At 34.4% G+C, this 18,293-nt stretch overlaps 3 protein-coding genes across 4 annotated transcripts; 2 read left to right on the top strand and 1 right to left on the bottom strand.

Moving 5' to 3' along the window:
- Window positions 1-239: 239 nt before the first annotated feature.
- LOC127259401 (stemmadenine O-acetyltransferase-like) lies at window positions 240-1,679 on the top strand. The gene has a single exon (XM_051286717.1). The coding sequence runs from the start codon at window positions 254-256 to the stop codon at window positions 1,568-1,570; it is 1,317 nt and encodes a 438-aa protein (XP_051142674.1). The 5' UTR covers window positions 240-253; the 3' UTR covers window positions 1,571-1,679.
- Window positions 1,680-2,617: 938 nt separating this feature from the next.
- LOC127259397 (uncharacterized) lies at window positions 2,618-12,727 on the top strand. Of its 2 annotated transcripts, XM_051286713.1 has the most exons (8): window positions 2,618-2,648; window positions 3,102-3,560; window positions 3,673-4,872; window positions 4,955-5,088; window positions 5,170-5,245; window positions 5,340-6,607; window positions 6,701-6,737; window positions 7,000-7,741. In XM_051286713.1, the coding sequence occupies exons 2-6, from the start codon at window positions 3,266-3,268 to the stop codon at window positions 6,602-6,604; spliced, it is 2,970 nt and encodes a 989-aa protein (XP_051142670.1). In that variant the 5' UTR covers window positions 2,618-2,648; window positions 3,102-3,265; the 3' UTR covers window positions 6,605-6,607; window positions 6,701-6,737; window positions 7,000-7,741. The 2 variants fall into 2 exon arrangements, with proteins under 2 accessions (XP_051142670.1, XP_051142671.1); XM_051286714.1 differs by lacking the exons at window positions 2,618-2,648; window positions 7,000-7,741 and adding an exon at window positions 12,357-12,727 and having other exon boundaries at window positions 3,091-3,560.
- Window positions 12,728-13,323: 596 nt separating this feature from the next.
- LOC127259513 (stemmadenine O-acetyltransferase-like) lies at window positions 13,324-14,661 on the bottom strand. The gene has a single exon (XM_051286889.1). The coding sequence runs from the start codon at window positions 14,659-14,661 to the stop codon at window positions 13,324-13,326; it is 1,338 nt and encodes a 445-aa protein (XP_051142846.1).
- Window positions 14,662-18,293: the final 3,632 nt, after the last annotated feature.

Genomic DNA, 18,293 nt, shown 5'->3' on the forward strand with positions numbered 1-18,293 from the left:
ATGGGGAGGAAACAATATTTTTATTTTAATTAAACTATTTAGTATCTTAATTTTAATATTAAATTATTTTTATTAAATTATAATTATTTTTACTAATACATTGTTTAATTACTCATTAATTAGCCAATACCTATACTACGTGTCTAAGTACAAATTAGCGGAGAGGGAGTACATCTTTCATTTTCCTAACTCCATTATAACCGTTCCTAAAATTAGTGTTTGTAAGAAATTCTCTGGAAAAAAAATTCAAGAAATGGAGAAAACAATAATTTCGAGGGAAAACATCAAGCCATCTTCTCCGACACCATCTCACCTGAAAACTTACACAGGTTCCATACTCGACCAGACCTCCGTACCCATTCTTATCCCTTTCGTTCTCTACTTTCTTCCTCGTACCATCAATGGCGACGACTTCATTTCCCTTACAACAGAGCAGCTCAAGCGCTCACTCTCCCTAGTTTTAACCCGCTTTTACCCTTTCGCCGGCCGAGCCAACGACGACGGCGAATCCATCGACTGCAACGACGCCGGCGCCGACTTCACGGTGGCCAGATTTTCCGGCCACCGGCTGCTCGACATTCTGAAGAATCCAAGCCAGGATTTGCCCGATCATCTCTTACCGGCGGACCTCGTTTCCGACGGCGAGAAGGACTGGCTGTCGAGAGTCGTCGCGATCCAAGTCAACTACTTCGACTGCGGCGGCGTCGCCGTCGGAACCCTTTTCTGGCACCGGGCGGCGGACATTACAACGATGGTGGATTTTGTCCAGGCCTGGGCAAGTGTTAATCGAGGATCGAAACTAGGGTTTTGCCCTAATTACATTTCCAGGATTCTATTCCCACATAAGGAGGATTTTAATTACGATCCGTTTGCGATGATTGGGTCTCTTAGGACAGGGAAATGGGCGAGCAGGAGGTACGTGTTCGACTCGCCGTCGATCGAATCATTAAAAACGAAGACAGGCCTGGAAAACCCTACCAGGGTCGAGGCTGTCTCGGCGCTCATCTGGAAGTGTTTCATGGCAGCCTCGTTGGCGAATGGGAAATCAACTTCCGCCATGTCACACGCCGTCAATCTGAGGGGGAGATTCCGGCCGCCGTTTCCATCGAATTGTTTCGGAAACTTCTTCGGAAACTCGGTGGCGTTTATCAGGAACGATAATGGAGTTGAATATAAGGATTTGGCGAGGAAATTGAGAGATTCGATAAGAAAGATTGATGAAGATTATGTGTCCAGGCTGCAAGGCGACGGCCGGCGATCGATCTCCGGCGACGTCGGCGGGGCGGAGGCGGACATCCTGGGCGTCACCAGCTGGTGCAGAATGGGTATTTACGACGACATCGATTTCGGGTGGGGGAAGCCGGTTTGGACGACGGCTTATTGCAACGGCAGCTGCGACGAGACGTCGAGATATGTAAATTTGGTTTGGCTGATGGACAGCCGAGTCGGCGGTGGAATAGAGGCGCGGGTGCTTCTCGGCGAGGGTTACATGGCGGTGTTCGACGCCATTGATGAGCTCCGGGACCTCGCTAGCGTTGAACCAAGTCCGGTATTCGGGATTGCAGATTGAATGAAAGATTGGTTCTCTATTGTATCTGTAATGGATGGGATGGTCTATTTCAACGTCGAGGGGTGTTTTTGTTTCTTTATTTAAAATAAGAAAATTTATTTTTCTCTTTTTATCGGAAACATAAGAAATTTTATTATTTAACATGTACATTCATGAACTATAATAAATTAATCTCTACCCTTAAAGATTTGACATATTGAAATAATTGAGATAATAAAATAAAATTAATAAAACTAATAAATCTAAACTAATTACTCAGTATGACTTTGGGCAATTAAATTTCATTACTTTGGGTTTTGAGGGAATTAAATTTTCTTTCTTTTATGAGATTTTTGGACTTTAGTAGATCGATTGAAAAAAAAAAAAAAAACCCAAAATTAATTGAACCGAAAATTAAAGGAAAGCAAAGCTCTTCCTATTCTGGTATTGAAACAAATAAGAAATTCTCAAATTAATTTGCGATTAAAAATTGAGTCATTGACGACTAGTGATTCGACCAGCGGCAGCCGGATTTCCGGGCACTGGCTACGGACTCTATTCTTCCGCGACGGCCATGGTTCGCCGGATCGGCCGAGTCCGGTCCGACTCGGCCGATCCGGAACCGGACCGTTCCGGTTCGTCAAAAATATCCGATATTTGCCCAAAATTTTCCCATCCATTCATATCTTATCTATAAAACCCATTATAAATCTTATTCTTACCGATTTTCTACTTTTTATTCATATTATTCGAACAATTCATCTCAATTCGATCAGATCGGAGAAGAAAACATTTACCAGTGGGCTGAAGAAGAATCGTGGAGGAAAGACCTCTGTTCTGCGTTCGCGTCTGAAGAAGAATTGTGGGGGAGGGGAAGAAGAAGTGGGAGGATTCTGCGTTCGCGTCGGTGAAGAAAATCGTGGCATATAAAGCACGGCGGTTCCGATTCCGCGGCGGTGGTGGTGGAGGCTCCGATTTGAGACATTTCGGCGACGGATCCGTCGAGGAACGACTCGATTTCGTCTGGCCAGGGCTTCGATTCTGAGGCAGGGGGAAATCGTGGGGGGAGGGGGAAATCGTGGGGAGGGGAGTGAGGAAGGTAAATTAATTATTATATTATTTTAATTAATTTAAATATTTATAAATTTGAATTATTTTTTATTAATTTGTTTATTTAATTTATAGGTTTAATTATTTTAGATTTAATTATTTAGAATAATTTGTTTAATTTATTGATAAATTTAGTTTAATTGTGTTGGATTGTATTTAATTTTTATTTAATCTATATAAATTGAGTTCATTAAAATTAATATTTTAGAATAACTTATAATCTTATTATTTAAAATTAATATTATTTTAGACAAAATTTGTATTAATTGTAAATTTATTGTAAAAAATTAATATTTTAACTATATTTTTATATAAACAAATTAGTTATCTACTTAAATTTTTGTATAAGTTTGATTTATTAATAAACTAATATATAATTTGTCTATTCAATTAATGAATTACTATTTATAAATATTTTAACAATTGTATTATTCAATTACAGAGTTTGTGTAAAATGGCACCGCACAGAGATATTGGTTGGGATCATGCTACTCCTATCAGCAATGATAGAAAACAAGCAAAATGCAATTATTGTGGTAAAATTGTTCACGGCGGAATTACTAGGATGAAACAACATATAGCACATGTTACAGGTCAAGTTGAAGCATGCACGAGAGCTCCAAAAGAAATAAGAGAGTTATTAAAAAACACTTGATCCAAGGAAAAAGTATGCGAGCAGCACATAAAAAAAAGTTAGAAGCATTGCAAAATTCCATTCGTTTGGAAGATGATTCTGATGAGGAAGAAGATGAAGTTTTTGAAATAAATGAAGATGAGATAGATGCTCTTGAAAGAAAACACTTAAAAAGAGCAATGGCTGAAAGCAGAAATATGGAATTTATGGAGCAGCAGCGTAGACATTCTGTTTCCGGAGATCTACCAAGCTTGAATTTTAAAGCCGGTATATTTATTAAATTTATAAAATATATTTAAATATTAGTATATTTTTTTTGAGATAACAACCATATATGATCATATGCTTTTTTTTTTTTTTTTTTTTTTTATCTTTGTAGGAGGAAGCAGCTCGAATACAAAAGGAAGTAAAAGAAATTTTTTCGAAAGCTCTATGAAAAAGACAGAAGGTTTGCATCAAAAAAAACTTGATCCATACATGTTTCAATCGAAGAATAAGTCTTTGAAAAATATGTTTTCAAAAGATAATGCAAAAAAAGTGGGTAGAGCAATTTCGAAATTTTTTTATTTTAATGCAATACCATTTCACGCTGCCGATAGTGGTCCTTACTACCAAACGATGATTGACACGATTGCATCGGTTGGACCTGGAGTTAAAGGACCTACTGGTAAACAAATTGGTGGTGAATATTTAAACGAGGAGATGCAAGAAGTTGTACAGTATGTTGATTCTTTAAAGCAGAAATGGAAAACATACGGATGTACAATTATGTGTGATGGTTGGAGTACTCGTACAAAACATCCAATCATAAATTTTATGGTGTACTGTGATAGAGATATGATATATCACAGTTCGGTTGATTGTACAAATAAGGCGAAGACTGCGGACTTTGTCTACACCCTAATGGATAAGGTGGTGGAATCAGTAGGGGTTGACAATATTGTACAAATTGTAACTGATAGTGAAGCTAGTATGAAGGCGGCTGGGAAAAAACTGATGAGGAAAAGGAAGCACATTTTTTGGTCTCCATGCGCAGCGCATTGCATTGATTTGATGTTAGAAGACATCGGAGATATATTGTCAGTGAAAGATACGATAAAAGAAGCCAGAAGAATTACAGGATTTATATACAACAGTGATAAAGTGGTTAATTTGATGAAAACATATACGAATGGCCGAGATCTGTTGCGACCAGGCATAACAAGATTTGCAACCGAGTTTGTTGCAATGGAAAGTCTTCTGAGATATGCAACCGATTTGAAAAGAATGTGTACTTCTAGAGAATGGGTTGAGTACAATAATACCTCGAGGAGAAGACATGAAGCCGGAGATATATCAGACTTGATTTTGAATGAAAGATTTTGGAAACGGATACGCCGAGTCTGTGGGGTCATGGAACCCTTAGTGAAGGTTTTAAAAGTAGTTGATCAAGATAAAAAACCTACACTACCTATCATTTATGAGGCAATGGATAGGACAAAAATGGCAATAAAAACCGCGGTGAAAGATTTTCAACAATATTGGGATATCATCGATGAAAGATGGTATAATCAATTGCATCAAGATTTGCATGCAGCAGGTAACTATTCTTGTTATTTTTTTGTTTTTATATTGTGCTAATCGTTTGTTTTATTTTTTAATTTTATATACATTTCATGCAGCTTATTTTTTAAATCCTGGTCTTCAATACTCCGGCACTTGTGAATTTGATTCATCGGAGGTTCGAAAAGGAGTAAAAGAAGTTATCAAAAGACTCGAGCCAGATTTGGATATACAAGTAAAGGCTATGAATGAGGTAAATTATGTGAAATTTATAAATAATATATAAATATATATATATTAATTTCTAATAATTTTACTATTATATTGTCTATAGATAAACATATTTGTTAACAAAATTGGAGAGTTTGGAAGTGCACTTGCTATTAGAGCTGTATCTACATCTTTACCAGGTATGTATTATGAAATTTATCATTTAATTATATTTTTAAATATACTTGTTATAAAATGTTGCATTATTAATAATTTTTTATTTATTTTTAATAGCTGACTGGTGGAATATGTACGGTGATGAAGCTCCTAATTTAAGAAAAATTGCATTAAAAGTTTTGAGTCAAACTTGCACATCATCGGGTTGTGAGCGGAATTGGAGTACGTGGGCTTTGATCCATACTAAACTTCGGAATAGATTAGCTATTGAGAAACTGCATAAGCTAGTCTATGTCCACTACAACATGCGTCTTCGGGTAAAAAATTTTATGCAAAGGACAGACACAGACGATTTTTATGACCCAATTGATTTGAATCATATTTTTGATGAAAATGATATTTTAGATGAATGGGTTAGAGAAAATGAATCTCCACTTATTCGTGATAGTGATTTGAATTGGTTGGATGAGGCTATTGAAGAAAGTGGAGATCGAGGTCAAAGTGAGCATAATGATCATGACAGTGATATGCTTTTATCTCAATTTATAGCTGATGGAAAAAAGAAGGCGAAAGAGAAAAAATCAGAAAACAAAAATACGGCCAAGAAAAAAAAAGCAATCATATTGGAATCTTCATCTTCATCGACTAATGGTGAAGATAAGAATAATAACAATGATGATGATGATGATGATGATGATGATGATGATGGTGGTGGTGGTGGTGGTGGTGGTGGTGGTGGTGGTGGTGGTAGTGGGAGCTACAGGGATAGCCGATACTCAAGTGATATGGGATGGGCTCAAGGAAATGAAAATTATTATGCTACCCAAGACACTGATCATGGATATCGTCCTGGTATAGAAGCTCAAAGAGATTTTCTAAATAGTTTAACAGAATTTTCAAGTGAAGCCGATGCTTCAAATTTTTCAGATACTAGGAGATATTCTGGAGTTCACGAACATATGCAAGACTTGAATATAGGTTATTCCTATGGAGATTCTTCTCATAGCTCGAGTAATAGATTGAGGAGACAGGAGTGGGACCAACCAAATGCATATCATAATCCCTATTACTCAGGATACGGTTTATCTAATCTACCCAGACATCTTCAGGATTCAGCCAATCTTCCTATATTTGGATCCAACCAACCAGTTGGAACATATTACGGAGGGATTACATCTGGTTCGGGTAGTATTGATGATCGTAGACAAAATTATGGTTCATCAAGCAGAAGCAATGATAATAGAGAATATCGAGGTTTTGATGTATATGGAAGGGGTTCATTCAGAGAAAATCAATATGGTTCGAACATCTCTCCTTATCCAAGCAATATGAATCCAGATGAAAATGATTTTGAACCTCCACGACATTCCACATGGTATTGAATGGTAAGTATAAATATTTAGTATAAACGTAGTTTGAACATTTTATAAAATTTTATTTGTATTTTTTTTCTAATTATTTTTATTTATATAATGCAGATGATAAAGATGAAATCTTGACATTGACGGACACAAGGTACATCATTTTGTTATTAAAATAAATTTATTAGTATAATGACAATATGCAAAACATAAAATTTAGCATTTACATTTATATATATATCTGCTAATTTAGTTGAAATATTATTCATTTTAAATTTTGATCTATTATAAATTATAATATATTTTTTCAATAATATATATTTTTAAATTAATTATATTTATAATTTGATGTATTTTAATTAATTATTTATTATTTTTTTGAAAAAATATAAATTTTATATAAAAAAATCATATAGGCCGATATTTGACCGATACACCGCGACCGATACGCCGCGACGTATCTGGAACGGTAAAGGCCGATCCGCGACGCCGATCCGCGACGGCGAACCATGGCGACGGCACGACGGTTTTTCTTTCCTTGGACAGTATTGTGAATTTATTCCCGAATTTTTTAAATTTATCGAACAATACTTCGTATACATATTACGAAAATGAATTAACGGAGGAGAAATTCGAATAAAATTAATACCGATTAAAAGTGAAATTAATACTAAATATAATAAGGCTAAATCAATATGGGAATTAGGGAAAAACAAAACACAACCAAACACGCCACTAAATGGAAATTAAAGTAAGCAACTCATGTTGGAAATAATCCAGTTGCGAGAGACCAAGTCTCGGTGGACTTATGTTTTCTATTTTTAGTTAATTCAGTTGTATTCATCGTGGGTTATCGCATTCCAGTAGTGCCTATAAATGGTGGAGTTATGGAGTCCATTTGAGTGAGTTGAAGTTTCAGTCGGAATAAAAAATAGCTTTGCTGCTCTCTCTCTCTCCCGTGTACCCCCTCTATCTCCCTCTTCTACTTTTCTCTCTCTTTCTCATATATATATATATATATATTAAATATAATTTGCAATCTCAAAATAAAAAGAATAAAGATTTCAACGCACCAATTCTCAAAGCAGTGAAGATTCAATAATAGACTTTTACTATTATCAATGTATTAATAAATTTTACCTGCTACAAATAATTTTCTTATAAATATCTATGTAGTATGCATATTTAAAAAATAAGAAAGCATCAACGTTTCTTTTAAATAAAATTTCTCTCTTATTGTAATTCTCTTCCACAACTCCTTGTTTCCAACAAATTTGGTATCATAGGTTTTATTATTAAAAAAAAAAAAAAAAAAAAAAAGAGAAAAGAAGATGGCTTCATCATCAAATTCAGTTTTCAATTATACCGGTGCCCAAGTTCCCATTTTCAATGGAGAACATTTCGATTACTGGAGTTCGCAAATGGAGACCATTTTCATCTCACAAGATTTGTGGGATGTTGTGGAAAATGGTTATGAAGAACCACTAGATGCAACAACCGAAGATTGGACAGAAGAAATGCAAAGAAATTATAAGGAAAATGTGAAAGAGAAATGCGACAGCATTGCGGTTTATCCAGCAAGCTATTGGTAAACCGAAAACAGAGTTCCAAGGATCAGAAAAGGTGATTACCATAAAGCTGCAATCTTTGTGGAGACAATTTGAAACATTGTTGAGACAATTTGAAACATTGTCTATGAAGGAAAATGAAATGGCACGCGATTTCTTCTCAAGAGTCGCTGAAATAATCAATCAAATTAAAAGTTGCGGAGAGGAAGTTCCAGAAAAAAAAGTAGTGGAGAAGATTCTGAGAAGTTTGCCGCAGAAATTTGAGCACATCATTGTTGTCATCATTGAGATGAAAAATCTCAGAACACTCACTCAATTCGAACTTATGGGAACCTTGGAAGCCTATGAGCAAAGAATGAGCAACTACAAAAACCAACCATTAGAACAGGATTTTCAAGTAAAGACACACATTTCCAAGAATTCATTGCAACAAGAAAGAGGGGGATTTTCCTTCGGTCAAGCACCTGGGAGAGGGCGAGGCCGAAAATTTCAGAACAGGGGTAGAGGGAAAGGTGAATTTGAGAACCAGATGTAGAGTGTTACGTGTGCAATAGAAAAGGCCACGAATCAAGAAATTGTTGGTGGAGATGCAAGACATGCAAGGTGCCAAACCATGCCGACAAAGATTGTTGGCATAAACAAAAGAACAAACAAGGAGAAGAGCAGAAAGAGACACACTTCTCAGCAGGGGATGAATCATGTAAGCTATTTATCTCCCGATCAGATAGTACAAAATCAGCCATGATGTGGTACTTGGACAGCGGCTGCAGCAACCATCTATCTGGAAATCAAGAAGATTTCCATGAAATTGATAGAAGCTACTCCACACATGTTGAGCTCAGTGATGGAAAGAAGATGATTGAAGGAAAAGCAATTGTTGCCGTTCAAACCAAAAAAGGTGACAAATTCATCCATGATATAAATTTCTCGCCCAATATATCACAAAATCTTTTGAGTGTGGGGTAAATGATGAGAAATGGATACAAGCTGATTTTTGACAATGGAAGGTGTGAAATATTCGACAAAAATTATGGAGACTGTGTAGCATAGGTGGAGATGACGGCTAACAATCTTTTTCCTCTCAAAATGGAGTTGCATGTCGCATTGAAGACTGCTGCCGAGGATGACACTTACCTTTGGCATTTGAGATATGGACATCTCAATTTCAAAGGCTTGCAGCTTCTATAGCAAAAGGACATGGTTGTCGGTCTTCCAAAAATCAGAAATTATGAAAAAGTTTGTGAAGGATGTATATATGGAAAAATGCATCGGCTCCCATTTCCGAAAGTTGTAGGGAGAGAATGTACACCTCTTGAAATTGTGCACGCAGATATTTGTGGTCTAACAAGAACACCGTTATTGGGAAATAAAAGGTACTTTCTTTTATTTGTTGATGACTTTACGAGAATGATGTGGGTGTACATTCTAGAGCATAAGTCGGAAGCATTTCAAAGGTTTATGCACTTTAAAGCACTTTCTGAAAAACAAAGTGGCTTTGCAATAAAGTGCTTAAGAACTGATAGAGGAGGAGAATTTCGTCCACGCGCCGAACCCCCCGGGCCGCCCGGGAATCTTCAAGCCATTCATGGAGTTTTGTAGAAAAGAAGGGATAAAAAGGCAGCTCACAGTCCGACACACACCACAAAAAAATGGTGTAGCAGAAAGGAAAAACCGGACGATTGAAGAAATGGCGCGAAGCATGCCTACTGGAAAAAATCTCCCGGATGAATTCTGGGCAGAAGCTGTTCACACCACTGTTCATATTCTGAATTTATCTCCAACGAAAGCTGTGCGAGACAAGACACCGTACGAAACATGGCACAAGAAGAAACCCGTTGTAAATCAATTGAAAGTTTTTGGCTGCATTGCCTACGCTTTAATTCCATCCAAGAATAGGGAGAAGTTCGATGGAAAAGGAGAAAAACTTATCTTCATCGGATATAACGACGAATCAAAGGGATATCGCTTATTCAATCCATTAACGAAGGAGTTGGTACTATCAAGAGATGTTGTCTTTGATGAAACCGCGACATGGAAATGGGATAAAGAAGAAACAAAAGAAACCTTCATTGGGCTCGACCCACTTCTTCCACGACAATCATCCCAAAGAATTACGGATTCATCAAACAGTAACTCTCAGCAAGAAGAATCGGATTCGGATGAAGAGCCACGCAGGTATCGTTCTTTAGATGAAATTTATAACTCATCTAATGTTGCGTTATTTGCATGCGAGCCACAATCTTTTGAAGAAGCTATGAAAGACGAAGCGTGGAAAAATGCGATGGATGATGAAATGAAAAGTATCGAAAAGAATCAAACATGGAAGTTGGTGGATCTTCCCGAAGGAAAAGAAGCGATTGGATTGAAATGGGTCTTCAGGACCAAGTTCAATGAAGATGGAACTATAAAAAAATACAAAGCACGACTTGTGGCAAAGGGATACGCACAACAGCCTGGAGTGGATTTTATGGAGACATTTGCACCTGTAGCTAGAATGGAAACAATAAGAGTTGTTCTTGCAATCGCAGCACAATTGGAGTTGAAAGTGTTCCAACTTGACGTAAAAACTGCATTTTTGAATGGTGAACTAGAAGAGGAGGTGTACGTTAAACAACCACAAGGATTTGAAGCGAAAGGCAAAGAAGAAAAAGTATACAGGCTGCACAAAGCACTGTACGGCCTGAAGCAAGTGCCAAGATGCTGGAACAACACGATTGATGCATATTTCCGGCAAAAGGGATTTCTGAAAAGTCCTTCCGAACCATCTCTCTATGTGAAGAAAAGTGAGAATGATTTTTTGATGGTTTGCCTATATGTCGATGATCTAATCTATGCAGGAACAAATGATGCAATGGTGAAATTGTTCAAAGAAGCGACTATGAGAAAGTTTGAAATGACCGATCTCGGAGTGATGAAGTATTTTCTCGGCATTCAAGTAAAGCAAGAAAATGGAAGTATCTTTATCTCCCAGGAAAAGTATGCAGCAGACATGCTAAAGAAGTTTAGAATGGAGAATTGCAAGCCTGCTGCAACACCCATGGCCTTAAATGAAAGATTAAAGTTTGATGATGGTGCAGAAAAATTCGACCCAAGCATTTATCGGAGCCTTGTCGGATCGCTTATCTACCTAACACACACAAGACCGGATATCTTACATGCTGTAAGTTTGATTTCCAGTTTTATGAGCAATCCAAGCAAGTCACATTTTGCGGCTGCAAAAAGGATTCTCCGTTACATTCAAGGGACAAAATGTCTTGGCATCAAATATTCGAGGGAGGAGAACAATGAGTTGATTGGATTCACGGATAGTGATTGGGCTGGAAGCCAAGATGACAGGAAGAGCACATCGCGATACGTTTTTTGCTTGGGATCAAAAGCAATTTCGTGGAGTTCGAAGAAGCAAAATTCAGTTGCTATGTCATCCCCGAAGGCAGAGTACATTGCTACGAATGAAGCAGTTCGAGAAAGAGTTTGGCTCAGAAGAATTTTGAAGGATTTGTTACAGAGAGTTGATGGACCCACTCCAATTTTCTATGATAATATGGCAGCAATTTCCATGACAAAGAATCCAGTGTTTCATGGAAGAACAAAACACATCGAGCTCAGACATCACTTTATCCGTACAAAGGTCCAAGAAAAAGAAATCTTTCTGGAACATGTTATGACCATAGCACAACTTGCCGATGTACTCACGAAGGCAGTCACCGAAGAGAAGTTTCAACAGTTCAAGAAAGATATTGGAATTACAAATTAAGAGGGGGTGTTAAATATAATTTGCAATCCCAAAATAAAAAGAATAAGGATTCCAACGCACCAATTCTCAAGGCAGTGAAGATTCAAGAATAGACTTTTACTATTCTCAAGCTATTAATAAATTTTACCTACTACAAATAATTTTTCTATAAATACCCATGTAGTATACGTATTTAAAAAATAAGAAAGCATCAATGTTTTTTTCAAATAAAATTTCTCTATACTATAATTCTCTTCCACAGCTCCTTATTTCCAACAATATAATATATATACGAGTACATTTCTCTTCCAATCCATATATGTATATTTTAATTCAATAGTACATTGTCTATACTTTCCTTGCTTTTTACATTCCTGGACAAATCTCACAACTCAATTGCAGAAGAATTAATAAAATTGCATTCCGTGTTTCGATTTCTTCATCTTCTTCTTTCTGTTCTTGACGAATATAGCCGATGACAATGACGGTTCCTTCAGCGATGAATCACGGAGACAACTTTCTATGGTCATCTTCTGGGACAGACAAATGACGGACTCAACAACGATTATGTTTCTTCTACGAAAAACTTCAAACTCCGGGAACCGACTAACTGCTCGTCCTAACAACATCGAAGAACATTGATCTTCTTTCTCCTCATCTTCCTCGATCTTTCACCGGGGAAGGGATAGCGGTTTTTGGCTCAGTCCATTGTGCGAGAATGGCCCGAGATGACCACGTCGCAATTGGATAAAAAATAAAAAATTTAAATTTTATCGAGGAATAAATATTAAAACACTTCAAACATGCTTCCTCCTGACCCACTTAATTTGTCAACTATTTCTATTTTCGTCCGTCCTACATAATTTGTCATTTTTTTTAAATACAATTATACAGTTTAATTACATTTTAAAATTCATAACTTATAATTTTTTTTAATTTTAATTAAACTATTTAATAATTTTAATCTTAATCTAAAACTATTTTTATTAAATTATAATTATTTTTACTAATATACTTCTTAATTATTTACTAATTATACAATACCTAAAAACTCCTAATATAAATGAGACAAATTAGACGGAGGGAGTGTATTTTAAATTTATTTGTAAATGTTACTCCCTCCGTCTCACGTAATTTGTCTTTATTTTTTATTTTTGTACGTCTCACATAATTTGTCCTTTCCTTTTTTGGAAAATTAATTATACACTTTAATCATATTTTAAAATTTGAAATTTAAATTTTTTTAATCTTAATTAAACTATTTACTTATCTTAATTTTAATTTATAATTATTTTTAATAATAGACTCATATTACATGGGACCGAGGGAGTCCGTTACATTAAAACATTAATTAAACATCTTATTCTACAAAAATAAACAGTTTGAGAAGAATAATAAAACAATATAAAATCATAATCAAACAGACCCAAAGTAACTATTTACTTCATTGAAGTGGCGATGTCCAACGGACTTGGATCGATGCAAGCGAGGTCCCGGAGTTCTTCAATGGCGTCAAAGACCGCCATGTACTTCTCACCAAGACATATCGACACCTCAATTCCATCCCCAGCACTGGTGTCCAATAACAGAACACCATTTGTGTATTCCGACCTGGACGAATCGCCTCCAGTTGTCACCCAGACAGGCTTCTCCCACCCAAAGTCAATGTCGTATACACCATAGCCGCACCAGCTCGACAAGAACAGCGGATCCGCCCCGCCGGACAAATCCGCCGCCACCGACTGCATATTAACTTGGTAGCCATGGAAACCCCCGTCGCCTTGCATCCTCGCAACAAAATCGCCGTCGATTCTCGCAACGGGATCCCGCAATTTCCTTGCCAAGCTTTTGTACACATCCCCGCGCTCGTTCCGGCTGGACGCCGTCGTGGAGACCGTACAGTTTCCGGCGAAATCTGACCGGAATGGCGGCCGGGCTCGCCTTCTCATGTTCACAGGCTGGAGCAGAACGGAAGCCGATTTGCCATTTTTTAAAGATGCTTCCATGAAACATTTCCAGAGAAATGCTGAGACAGCTTCCACCCTGGTAGGGTTTTCCAGGCCTGTTTTTGACTTGAGAGATGAAATCGCGATCGAATCGAACACGTATCGACGCGCCACCCATTTCCCTGTCTGCATAAACCCCGCCGTGGAAAAGTGCTGGCCGATAAGATCCTCCTTATGTGGGAATAGAATCTGGGAAATGTAATTAGGGCAGACTTCTTGATTGGATCCCCTATTGGTGACTGCCCAGGCCTTGAGGAAATTCACCATCGTCGTAAGATCGGCTGCCCGGTGCCAAATAAGAGTGGCGATGGCAACGCCGCCGCAATCAAAATAATTGACTTGGACGAAGACGACTCTAGACTCAGGATCTTTTTCATTCTCCCAAGCGAACTTCACCGGAAAAAGGCGAGCCCGTGAATTGGTGCTCGAATTTGAATTGCGCAGAAGATCAAGAAGGCGGTGGCCGGGGAATTCAAAGACAGCGAAGTCAACTCCGGCGTCGCTGCAATCGATCGAATAGTTGTCCTGATTGGCTCTTCCGGCGAAAGGGTAGAAACGGGTTAAAATGATGGATAGTGAATATTTGAGCTGGTCGGAAGTTTGGTGACGATTAACAACGTTGTTGTCGGGACGAGGAGGGAAGAAGAGGATGATGGGGACAAAGTTTGAGACGGTTGTCTGGTCGAGCATGGACAGCTTGTAGGTTTTGAGGTGTGCCGGCGTTGGAGAAGATGGCTTTATGTATTCCCTCGATATCATTTGGCTCTCCATTTTGATTTCGATTTCGGTATCTAATTATAGGAAATAATGAAAGTAACTAAAGGTTCAATAATGGTTTGTCTAATGGATGGAATTATAGTATTAGTGACAACCCCAGCCAACTAAACTCTAAACGAGCAATGGAAAGTCGTCGGATCAGTTCTAGATTTTCTCTTTTTTTATATTAGGAAAATATTGTTATTTTTTCTATCTTACCTAAAATTTCTATATATTAATTTAAATTTTAATCCGTGTTCATTCTATATAATTTGTCTTTCTTTTCAAAAATATATATATATATATATTTCAATTATACTTTAAATTTTATAATCTTTGTTCATTCTACATAATTTATAATTTTAATCGTTGTTGGTTCCATACAATTTATAATTTATAATTTTAATCTTTATTCGTTCCATATAATTTATATTTTTTTTTATCTTAATTTATAATTATTTGTATTATATACTAATATCAAGTTATACTTAATTTTTACTTAAATTACAAACATATCGTTATACAGTTACTTTATACATAAAATCAAAGAGAAAAATGTCAGAAACTCTAATGCATTTCTACTAACTAATAAAATACTATTAATTTTGTATCTCTTACAAAACTCCAAAAAACCAATTTGATTTGTGGCGGATGAAATATTTATTAAAAGTTGTGAATATATATATATTTTTATAACGTGAGAACCTGTAACTGCTATTCGTTGAGTACGCAGTTGGTAAACCCCTTGCTGAACCTAAAACTCTGCAAATTAGGCTTGACAAGACAAATCACACTAGGCGAACCATGTGTCGCAGGTGTAGGTGGAACTGGAGGCGTCGGGGTTTGAATAAAAAAACACTGTAAAAATAAAACTAAAGAAAAGAAACAACAATATTATTAGTGTTGTAATATTATTATAGGATTAACCAATAGAAAAATTAATTACTTCTACCGCTAACCACTATTTTATATTTTGTATTATATTATATATATTGTATATATAAATATATGTATGTAATATAATATATATGGAATGACAGTGTGTATGTATATATATGAATTGCGCATAAAAGAAGCAAGCATGAGAGAATTTAATGCAGCAGACATGAGGAAATTAAATGCGAATGAATGAAATTGAAATGTAATGCGATTGCAGTTCATTTCATTCAATATATATTTATAGATGTATGAAACCTCCACACAAAGGAAACAAAAAGCAGTCACAGTACCACGTAGTTGCTACGTGTATATTTCGTAACAATTAGTGTGTTTGTTTTGTCAGGGTTGTGAAAATATTTTGATGAAGCGTGTTTTGTCAGGGTTGTGAAAATATTTTGATGAAGCTTGATATTGTTGATAAAATAATTTTTAGATTTTTTAAATATCTTTAGAAAAAATATTGCATTTTATTAAAATTACAAATAATATTGTTTTCATCCACTTTGAAAGTTTATATTTGTGTTTTGCGTAATGATATTTGAATATTAGTTATAATATCAAAATGTAATACAATAAATGTGTAAGACGATATTGATATTTTTGTTCTTGGATGTACAAAGGAATTTTTTTTCTAAAAAAATATTAAGAATATTGGTATTTATCTATAATTTATTGTTGAGTACTTTTGAGTGAGACAGACTAAAATAACAAAAATAAATATATTGAGTTAGAATTGAGAGATTTTTTTATATTACGACACAGTTATCCATACCTAACATAAATAATAATAATAATAATAATAATAAATTCATCAAGAAATACCAAAAGTGAACAAACTCTATGGATATGTTTGTTTTGTGAGATATTTTGAATGAATATTTTTTTATGTGAGATATGAAAAATTACTTATATAATATAAAAATAATAAATATGTGTAATATATTAATATTTTTGAAAAAAATATGTATTTTTTTATTTTGTTAAAACAACAAACCCTATATTCTATCTTACAAAAAATAATGTGTCTATAAACCACTGTTTAAACAAATTAAGTATCGAAAGAAAAGAATCTAATACAATCAATCTCCAATAATATACCTATTTTATATTTAGAGAATCAATATAAAATATGTATTTATTCATGCGACGTGACGTGCATGATCTTAAAAATAAAATAAACAAGATTTAATAAAATGGCAAGACAAATAAAAAACTAATGAGATTGCCTTGTAAACTGTTAGGCATGTCTTTTTTACACAAAACTCAGGCTTTTATTATTTGAACTTTTTGTTTCAAAAATATATATATATATATTTTCTCCCACAAAATATTCTATAAAAAATTATTTTAATACCAAATTTAAATCAAAATTCATCAAAATCCATCAAAATAAATATACCTTTAAGATTGCTGGTCTGTGTTTCCTATAATTTTGGAGTTGCAAATAGCTATGTTTGAAAACTTGTGCCACATCATGGAATCTAATGGACATTTCCCAAATCGGACAGTTTCTTTCCTCGTAATGTAGATCATTCTTAAAATTTCTCTTTCTTCAACATTAATAAGTTTATTATTTATTAAATACAAATTTTATATAATATATATTTTTATAAAATATATCTTACATATATGATACTACCTTGCATTTAATAAAAAAAAAATTAGTATAAATTATTTGATATTTAAATAAAAATTATATTTAAATTATTCTAAATCTTTTATATATATATATGTATATAGTACTTTATTTATATGTATATACAATTTTATTTTAACTTCATTGGTTATTTAATTTAAATTAATTTTATTTATCGATAAGTATAAAAGAAAATGAGAACATAGGGAATTTTTAATGAAATATTTAGCGTTTATTTGTTTTATGTTTCTTTTGAATTTTGTTTTTTCTTTATGTGTGTACAAAAAATTATGTAGGTAATATAAAAATAATGAGTATGTAATATATTAATTCTTTAGTAAAAACTATATTGAATATTTTTTACTGAAAGAACACACTATTAAATTTTATTTTAAACAATAAATAATGAATAATTAATACTAAATTATATATTATTAACTTAAAAAAAACTATAATTATATAATGCAAAATTATATATTAATATAATTTATACAATAATATTAAATATAATTAATACATACGACTGAAATAAATATTAAATTAATTTATAATATAAAAATAAACACTAAATAAAATACAATTATAATTGTAATTAATATAATATAATATATATATAATATTAATATATTTTTTTTAAAAAAAAAAAAAAGTAAACATCTTCACTCTCCTTCAACTATTCAAACCAAGCAATTTACCGACTGCTCTGAAACATGACCAAAATTCTGAAACTTGCATTGAGCATAAAGTTTAATCCGAGGCTGCAATAACAACCAGGCTTGCAGTGATAAAATACCTTAGACCATAGACAATGGAAAACCCAATTTTGTAATAATTCTTTGAGTCGATTTTCTCTCTATTTCACGTCATGCAATATTAACTGAAAAACTCATTAAGAATTCGCTCAATTTTTTTACTCAAATTATAGAATCGAGTTTTACGTTCCCCGAATTTCTTTTTATCCCACACCAAAAAATATATTATTTTATTTAATACAAATTTTATACAATAATTTTTTAAAATAATATATTATATAAACATTATAATATTTTCTATTTAATAAAATAGTTTTAAC

This window comes from Andrographis paniculata, unplaced genomic scaffold (genome assembly GCF_009805555.1).
Source record: "Andrographis paniculata isolate CXL003 unplaced genomic scaffold, ASM980555v1 Contig60END, whole genome shotgun sequence".
NCBI classification, from domain to species: Eukaryota; Viridiplantae; Streptophyta; class Magnoliopsida; order Lamiales; family Acanthaceae; genus Andrographis; species Andrographis paniculata.

Bases quoted from the DNA above. Each gene is read 5' to 3' on its own strand.
- LOC127259513 (XM_051286889.1), bottom strand. From the start codon at position 14,661: ATGGAGAGCCAAATGATATCGAGGGAATACATAAAGCCATCTTCTCCA.
- LOC127259401 (XM_051286717.1), top strand. From the start codon at position 254: ATGGAGAAAACAATAATTTCGAGGGAAAACATCAAGCCATCTTCTCCG.
- LOC127259397 (XM_051286713.1), top strand. From the start codon at position 3,266: ATGCACGAGAGCTCCAAAAGAAATAAGAGAGTTATTAAAAAACACTTG. The intron at 3,561-3,672 runs GTATATTTATTA...TTATCTTTGTAG, and splicing joins AAGCTTGAATTTTAAAGCCG to GAGGAAGCAGCTCGAATACA. The intron at 5,246-5,339 runs GTATGTATTATG...TATTTTTAATAG, and splicing joins TGTATCTACATCTTTACCAG to CTGACTGGTGGAATATGTAC.